Genomic DNA, 8,991 nt, shown 5'->3' with positions numbered 1-8,991 from the left:
GTCATCAGCACTGCTGCTGCTGTTCCTAGGACAGGCTGAATGTGGCTCAAGTCGCACTGATCATTCTGCCCATTTCTAGTGGGATTTGGTTCCAGGATCACACATCTCTCACCAAGAGCTGACTGCTGACCCTCTGCCACTCCAAAGTTATTGGTCATACTAAGGCTAAATTCTCCAAAACCACGGATTTTAGGTAAGTCTATTGAGTGAAGATTGTAAGTGGGTATGGTCAGGCTCCTGCCATAGGCTTTATCACCAGGGAGCCTGTGTCCCATCTCTCCCCACCTCTGGACAAGCACCATCATCACAAGATGGAGACTTCTGCAGGGCCGAATTTGCTGCTCCAGTGGATTCTGGTGGGCTTTCCCTTTCCCCGGGGAGATTCAACTCATGAGGGGAACAGTCGAGATGCCTGCGGACTTGGTATCTGCCTCCATGGCACAGAACATCCACTTTGCACATCCAGATCTGAAAGGCAGTAGATCAGGCAGGGGAAGAGGAGGTGGGGTGCGAGTCCCTGGGCCCCTCAAAGCCCCCATCAGGCCTCAGGTCCCCCCAGGCAGCCATAGGGGTCATGGGGTCACCAGAGGTTCCTTCAGCAGCTGACCAAGAATTCCAGATGTTTGTAGAAAGTCACTGACCTGAAAAAAACCAAAACCAACAGAAGAGGACTCAGAAGAGAGGAGTGTGAGAAGCAGAATATGTCCTGTCACGAAGGAACAATAAGAGCAAGCGCATTTAGGCTCTGGGGCTGCTGCAAGAGTATCACAAACTCTGTGGCACGCACAGAAATTTATTCTCTCCACAGCCCAGAGGCCAGAACTCCCAAGTCCAGGTGTGGGCTTACATAACATACACTTCCCTGTGGCTCAAGCGGCTAAGGTGCCCCCACATACACCTAAGGTGGTGGGTTCGAATCCCCAGCCCAGGCCCGCCAAACAACAATGATGGCTGCAACCAAAAAATGGCCGGGCGTTGTGGCGGGCGCCTGTAGTCCCAGCTACTTGGGAGGCTGAGGCAGGAGACTCGCTTGAGCCCAGAAGTTGGAGGTTGCTATGAGCTGTGATGCCATGGCACTCTACCCAGGGGGATAGCTTGAGGCTCTGTCTAAAAAAAAAAAAACAACATACACTTCCCTAAGCATCTACATGCAGCCGTCTAGTAGGGCCTCTGGGTACCACCCTAGTTTTCCTATGAGAGACCTCTCCTAGGAAATTGATTTTCTTATTCCAAGGCAGAGCCAGTTCCAAATACTCAACAACAAAGGGGCACATCTATCCTCTCCCAAGACCTTCCAGTTAGAGCCAAGGTCCTGCTGATGAAGAGGGGCCTAACCCATTGTGTGGCCTGGTGTTGCTTGGGTCTTCATGGACACATATCCCATCAGTGATGGGGTGAGTGACCCAGGAAGGTGCCATGGACCAAGCCCTTGATCTGCTTTCCACCCCCAGAGTAAGGATGCAGCTGTCCCTGTGTCACTGCAGTGCCCACAAAAAAGCAGATCCTGCAAGGTGCTGCAAGGCCTGTCTCTGGCCAGCATCCTCAGGTTGCGGGAGAGGCCTAGGCCCCAAGTTCAGTCCAGTGTATCCCAGGATGGCTGTCAGGCTCCATGGTTGTCACCTCCCTCCTTTGGCCTCTAGTGATGAGCTTTGTGGGGTTTCTGCTCGCAACCCCGACTCTGGTTCTAGGTGACAGCCTGGCTTCTAGCCAAAGGAACAAGAGGGCACCAGTCAGCTGAGACTGAGAATTGGTTTATAACCCTGCTCCTTCAGGCTTCTTTCTATAGTCAGTCTCATCACCACACCCTTCCTCTCTCCTGCTTTGTGTGTGGGTACGGAGAACTCACCAATACCTGGAAGCAGTGAGATGTGAGGGCACAGTAGAAAGAAAGGGACTGGTTTCTCTGACCTGGAAGCAGTGAGAGGTGAGGGCACAGTAGAAAGAAAGGGACTGGTTTCTCTGACCTGGAAGCAGTGAGATATGAGGGCACAGTAGGCAAGAAAGGGCCTGGTTTCTCTGATCTGCAGCCCCTCCTCAGACATAGCCAGGGCTCCATGCAGTTGACAGTTGGAGGCATCATCTATGTTCTGTATTTTGTAGGTCATATCAAAAGTTAGGTGATGGATTTGTGAGAACAGAGGTACCTTCTTCAGGGCTTCCTGCATACCCTCCGAGGCTGAGTGCCTGGGGCAGGGCATCAGGGGACTTCCCATAGCAGAGTCTGCCCACCTTGGTGGAGGCAGCCCATGCCTCAGCCCTGGTCTGGCTGGACACTGGTTTGGGAGGCAGGTGTGGACTCCAGGCCATGCCAGATGCTGCTCCCCCAGCCACCCTGTGATGCCACTGCTGGACGGTGTGCTCACTTTCTGGGTGAGGTGGCCCCCACAGGATCCTGGGCTGTATCCTTAGTGGCTAGGCCATAGGGAAAGGCACAGACAGCAACACTTTATGCAGCAGCTCTGTCCCCACTTGCTCTTCTAGAGACCTGTGGATACTGATGCTGTCTGCGGAAGAGTCTGTGGGAGCTCATGGACCCTGAGCACCGAGGCTTGGTGCATTAGGCCTGGTCGTGCTCCTGGCCTAGGACAGGTGCCTCAGACCCAAAACCCAGACCCTGGGGCGGTGCCTGTTGCTCAGTGGGTAGGGCGCCAGCCTTATATACTGAGGGTGGCAGGTTCAAACCCAGCCCCTGCCAAACTGCAACAAAAAATAGCCACCACAGTGTTGTGGCAGGTGCCTGTAGTTAGGCACCTCAGGAGGCTGAGGCAAGAGAATTGCCTAAGCCCAAGAGCTGGAGGTTGCTGTGAGCAGTGACACCACAGCACTCTATTGAGGGCTATAAAGTGAGACTCTTAAAAAAAAACCCCAGGCCCTATGCACCAGCCTAGGGGTGACAAACACATGTGTGGCCTGAACGTGTACCTCTGCCCCACTGGCACCCCTTTGGGGAGTGCATTTATCTTTGGGGTCACTAGGATTCTGGGATAGGCTGGGGTATAAGGTGCCCCTTGGGTACCATGTGAGCCTCAGGAACTGGGAACAGAGGTCCTCAGCATCTTCTGTCCCACATGGTGGTAGGAGGCCTGTACCAGATAGTGACTGGCCATCTAGAAGCCTGTTTCCAGAGGGGGACCCCAGCCACACATGGTCTGGTCACATGATAGGATTCATACCTGGAGGCCTGATGCCCTCACTATCGGGCTAGGAGGGGGCAGAGGGGAATTGGGTCTTGACTGTGAGGTGTCCCCATATGGGGGTGGGGTGGGACCCCACAAGCAACATTCTTTGCTCAGGGATAGCTCTAGTGTCTGGCTGGGCTCTGGCAAACCCTCCCACCAGGAAGATCCAGAAGGTAGGTTGCGCAGTGACACCCTGACCAGGGAGTAGCAGCACAGAGCAGGCCCAGGAGTGCTGGCAGGCTAAGGAGTGACTGCTCCCGGCCTTAGAGGCCAGCCTGGGTGCACAGCATGTCCCGTGGCTGATGGAAGGTGAGTTCTAGTGGGGCCAGACCAGTATCCTAATGAAGTGTCGGCCTGGCCAGTGACAATCACAGCTCTCTACCTCTGCTATCCTTAAGCAGAGCTGGACATTTGTTCTCTCAGCAAGTGTCTGTGTGGAAGGAAGGCTGCTGAGGCCAACACCACCACACAAGGTACCACTCTTTCTCATTTGCTACCATAGACCTTGGAAAGGCCAGCATGTTTCTGAAAGTAGTAAGTGTGGCTTAACCTGCTGTCAGGCCCAGCAGAGGGTCTGCTGTGGATACCCTAAGAGACAACCATGCTGGGTCTGGGGTGCCACCCGCCATGAGTGAGCAGGTGCAGGGGCATCTTCTCATGGGACACGCTGACCTTGGTGCCTGAGGGTTCATGGGGACACCTGAGTTTTCAGAAGATGGTCAACTTTCTTCTCAGCAGGAATCCTCAGGTGTTACCTACTACTTGCAAGCTGATCAAAATAGAGTCTGCCAGAGTTGCACTTCCCTGAGACCCTGCAACACTAGAGAAGTTGGGCATGGAACCACCAACGGTCTGTCATTTCACAGGATAGAAGTGAAGTGTAGACAGAGCCATTCACCTGTGCTCTCGTTGATATTATCTGTTGTTTCTGTACTTGTCAGTCTAAGAGTATAAACTACTTTTCAAATCATTTTCAAACTTCCAGAGATTACATGAACGCCATCTAGTTTTCACACCTCTATTTACCTTGGTAAAATGAATTTTCTTTGGCATTTACCCAGCCTTTGTGCTTGCATCTGCTGTCTTGTTTGCAGGGCCTAAAGGTGGTCAGCTGTCCCCACTCCAGGCTGCCTGTTGTAACCTTGGGGCGGAAGGGAGGCAGTGGTTACAGGTAGACCTCATCCTTGAACAGAGCTCAGGGTGCTGCTGGGTAGAGTGGGCTGGCTGGGCTTCTTGGCTGTGACCCAGCCCTGGCACTCTGTTTTTCAATTTCCTGGAGAGTCAGCTGGCACCATCTCCCTCTTCCACTGGGAGGTGCCAGCACAGCCATACATCCATCCTGGCCCCGCCTCAGCCTTAGGAGACCCAGCAGTGGGCTTCCCACTTGGAAGGGGTCACAGCACCCCCACACCATCTTTGGACTGAGCATTAAAGTCAGCACAAGGGGACCTCAACCACATGTGCTGCCCTGCAGACTCACAGGCCATGAACCTTGTTCTGAACTCCCACCTGGCCAGTCGGGAGCTTGGGACATGGGGCAGCCATTTCTAGGCCAGCAGAGGAACCCTGTGTGCTCTGACCAAAGTGGCCTAATTTCAGAAAGGAGCTCCCATCACCTGGAACACACTGCACGGTGGTTGGTTGGTCAGCAAGAGTTGTTATTCCTTCCTGAAAGTGCTCCTGACAAATGGCTGAAGTGGAATCATGTCTGTGGCCTAGAGCCATGTGGGACTTTGCTTCTAGACCCACTCAGGTCCCCTTGGGCCTGGGTGTGTTTTGGGGGTTTCCAAGTCTAACCTCAGTAGGAAGGTGAAAAATTAGGAGTCCTCAGGTCCTCTCTTACTGAACACAGGGGCCTCACCAAGCTAGACTAGCAGGTGTGGGAGCAGAGGTTACTACCCCTGCCTGGGTCAGCACAAGCACCCTGAGTTCCACGTGGGTATGACCAGTGACTGAAAACAACACAGAAGTGAGGTGCCCATGAAGCCAGACCTGGGTAACACAGGTGCTTTGCTCTCCCAGGTCTGTCCCCCAACTCCCTGCTGCCTGAACCCTGCACAGCCTCCAGGGCCCACATCCTCCTGCTGCTCTTTTGGGGCCTGGAGCAGATCCTAAAGCCCTTTGGACACCCACCCTAGTCTGGATTGCCCAGACCTTGAGTTCCCCACAGCCCAAGTCCTGCCCTGTGTCCTGTCTCCTTGAGGCCATAGCTTGAGCACCCTCCATGGACTTTTCTTGGCCCAATGAATTACACAAGACCAGACTCCAGGAGCATCAGGAGCTGGATTAGGGGCAGGCCTTTGCCCCTTCCATACTAGAGCAGATGGCAGAGGGCCACAGATCCTGAGAGCCAACAGAACTCCCCCAGGCTCTGCCAACCCTATTGCAGAACCCAAGGTTCTAAAACCACACTGCTGCCTGGTCTATAAGAGGGGTGTCCTGGGGTATCTAGGGCAGAACACCTAACCCCAGGACAGTGGTGCCCATGTGTTGCCCCCCAGCCACAAGGAGAACCCTGGGCAGCCTGCCATGATAGAGCCCCATCCCTGTCAGCCCAGCTGTTGGGTATGTGCCAGGAGCTTCTGGAGAAACATCCATCCCCCACCCCACTAGAGGCAGCCATCTGCCCTAAAAAGGAGGCCTGGCACCCTTGACTTTAAGCTGCCCCAACCCCCCTAAATCCATAATAAAAATAATCCTTCCCTAATGTGCCCCAGTTCCAGAAGTGCTTTTTGATCCAGCTGTGCACCAGTGTGCATCAAGGACAGGGGGTAGGGTGTGGGTGACCCTGTTTCATTGAACCACCACAGGGATTTAATCTGTTGAGTGACTCAAGGGGCCTGAGTGCCCACAAGAGACCAAGCACTGTCAACCAGACTAGGTGGTTGGGCCCCAAGAGGTTCCATGGGACATGGGGGCAGGGTGACAAATTCACAAGCCCTTAGCCCAGGGGAGGTCCCAGGAGCCCCCAGTCAAAGGCCTGGGCCAGGTCCCCAGAGAGGGGAACTTTTGCAGGGATTGAGTCTGGGAAGCTTGGTCCTGGTGCCTGTGAGGCCATGGTTGCTGCCTGGGGGCTCCCGCCCAGGACGCAGCCTCCTGTATGCGTCACCTGATGATCCCTGAGGTGCGCTAGGGGGATGGGAAGAGACGTGGGGAAATGCATCTGAAGAAAACAGGAGGCTTCTGCCCTGGGAGTGGACAACAGGGCCTTAGATTTGGTGGGGGTTGAGGAGGGAGGTGATGGCACAGAGCACCAGAGGGCCTCCCCTGAACCCCCTGGCAATGTGTTCCGCAGCCACCTCAGATAGGCACAGTGTCAAGGCACCCTGGGTCTGCGTAGAGCAAGTGCAGCCATTCCCAGTTCAGGGGAACAAGGCCAGGCTCGCTGCTAGCCAGAGGCTCACATGCCCAGTGGGACTCACTGAGGCATGCCTTCTGCTGGCCCTCAATTTCTCTGTCAGTGGACACTACTGAAGGCTGCCTGCATCAAGTAGACTTGCAGAGACCCTAAAAGAGCAAAGGGTTCTGGGACACTAGAAGATGGTGATAGCTCTGACCAGAGGGTCCCTTGGACTAGGGGACAATTTAACCAGCTGAAGGCCCTTTGTATAGCAACATCACAGTCCAGGAGCCCACCCACCCCAGTTGAAGGAAACCCTCCCTGCCCAGTACAAGAGTCAACCCCTCAGGGACACTGGACCAGCCCCACACCATCCCTTGGCTGCATGTTCCCCCAACCCCAGGCAAGACCAGCAGAGGCTGGCAGTGTGTGCCAGACGAGATTGGTCTCTGGGGTGAGCCCAGTCCTAAGAAGGGGGGTAGGGGCGGTGCCAGGGCCCCAGGCAGCAGGAGTGGGCTGGGCACCTGCCAGGGCTCTGCCTGCCTGTCAGCCGACTCACTGCACATCTCTCAGCCTTAGCTGTCACCTCACTGGCACCAGGCCCGTCATCACTTTCCTCTTACTGTCACCTTCCAAGGTAAGTCAAGCCCCTTGTAGTGAGGAGGGAACAGAGACCTGGGACTTGCATAGGTGAGTCCCACTGGGCTCACCAAACTCCAGGGGTGTAGGGAGGCTGCTGAGCATACAGAGGACAATGGGAGGGCGACCCACCCAGTGCTGTGGATGGGGTGGAGCCCCGACTAGTGTGCCGTGTACTGCCATGGCAAGGGGGAGTCCCCAGGGCACAAGGCTGGGCTCAGGTGGTGGCAGCTATGTGCAGGACCAGGCTGCAGAAACACCCCTGGCTGGGAACTGCCTGTGCACAGGGCTGCCAGGGAAAAGTTCTGCTGCAGGCAGGGACACGAGAAGTTGAGAGCTCTTGAGAGTCCCAAGCATGCCCCCCACAGACCAGCTAGACTTCCAGACTCTCACCCCTGGCTTCTGGCTGGGTTGTTGCCTATGTTCCCTCCCAGACTAGCCACCATGTTACCAACCAGACTCCCACCATCACCAGAACCGGGGCAGCTACAGCCCCAAGGATATTCTACCACCAGGATCCCAAAAAGTCCACAAGTCCCCCACCCGCCTCAAGGTTGAGAAAACCAGTCCTGTTTTCCAAACTCAGGGATAGGGTACAGTGAGGAACTGACTCCTGGATGCCTGGAGTGGGCAAGGGATGAGAGCCAGGGCATCCACTCTCACTTGCTCCAAGCTAGTGGGTGTTGAGGTATCTCAACCTCTGGCTCTGCCAGGCTGGTTCACAAGCAGTAATCAGGCCAGGTGACTTGGTCAGCTTCCAGGAAGACACGGGGCATTGGAGGCCACCCACAGCCCAGGTCCCCAGGGTCTTCAGCATACTTTCCCACTCTATCAGGGATGCAAACTGCAGCCAAATCTTCCCAGCTGGGATTAACTCACTGAGTGGGCCTTGCCCATGCAAAGCAGTAGGAAGCAGGCTCCTAGGGCCCCAGCCCATGTCACATCTCGGTTTGGGTTACCCTCTGTGATCAGGAGCTGGGACCAGTCCTCACAGTTGGAGGGTAGAGGGCTGGGGGGAGGTCCCCCCATACTGTGTGCCCTGTGCTGCTCTCCTGGAATAGGGGGATAATGTCCCATCCCCCTCCAATCCAGGGCTAGACCCTGGTGGGGTTTAGGGGACAGGAGGGCACAGAGCTAAGGATGGAAAGTCTCTTCTGCACTTAATTAGCCCCACAGGGAGAAGGGGAGAGTTGAGGGACCTCACTAGTGGGCCTCTTGGGACTAACTCTGGACCTGGTGACTTGCCTAGGCAGTGGCTGGAATTTCCTCCCTCCCTTTGTCCTGGGAGGCTCAGGCCAGTGGGGAGAGACTAAATGACAGAGACCTCGGGCTGATGGCCCCCTGGTTATTGCTTCCTCCTGATCCTCCAGCCCCAGGCTGGCTACTTCAGAAGCCCCAGACGCCATGGAGGAGTGGGACGTGCCCCAGATGAAGAAAGAGGTGGAGAGCCTCAAGTACCAGCTGGCCTTTAAGAGGGAGATGTCCTCCAAAAGCATCCCTGAGTGAGTGTCCCCAGTGGTGAGATTTGAATGTCATTTGTCTGCCCAGCTTATTTGCATGAGCCCAGCCCATGCCCCAGCATAGCAGGTGCCATCAGCTGGCACCACCGGGGCCAGGTACCCACCATTCACCCACCCCACCTGCCTGCAGGCTCCTCAAATGGATTGAGGACGGCATCCCCAAGGACCCTTTCCTGAACCCCGACCTGATGAAGAACAACCCCTGGGTGGAAAAGGGCAAGTGCACCATCCTGTAGACCCAGAGCCCCTCGCTCCTGACTTAGACTGTTGAGGATGAGTCTGTAAAGGTGTGACTTTTATAAAAACTTCTCAA

General features: G+C 55.4%; 1 protein-coding gene across 1 annotated transcript; it reads left to right on the top strand.

Moving 5' to 3' along the window:
• The first annotated feature begins 6,622 nt into the window (after positions 1–6,622).
• Positions 6,623–8,924, top strand: GNG13 (G protein subunit gamma 13). The gene is made up of 3 exons (XM_023513838.1): positions 6,623–7,156; positions 8,529–8,660; positions 8,809–8,924. The coding sequence occupies exons 2-3, from the start codon at positions 8,563–8,565 to the stop codon at positions 8,912–8,914; spliced, it is 204 nt and encodes a 67-aa protein (XP_023369606.1). The 5' UTR covers positions 6,623–7,156; positions 8,529–8,562; the 3' UTR covers positions 8,915–8,924.
• The last annotated feature ends 67 nt before the right edge of the window (positions 8,925–8,991 follow it).

Source organism: Otolemur garnettii, unplaced genomic scaffold, assembly GCF_000181295.1.
Source record: "Otolemur garnettii isolate 467f Iridium unplaced genomic scaffold, OtoGar3 scaffold00044, whole genome shotgun sequence".
Lineage (NCBI taxonomy): Eukaryota > Metazoa > Chordata > Mammalia > Primates > Galagidae > Otolemur > Otolemur garnettii.
The sequence above is the reverse complement of the archived record's forward strand: the minus strand, read 5'-3'. Positions and strand labels throughout refer to the sequence as shown.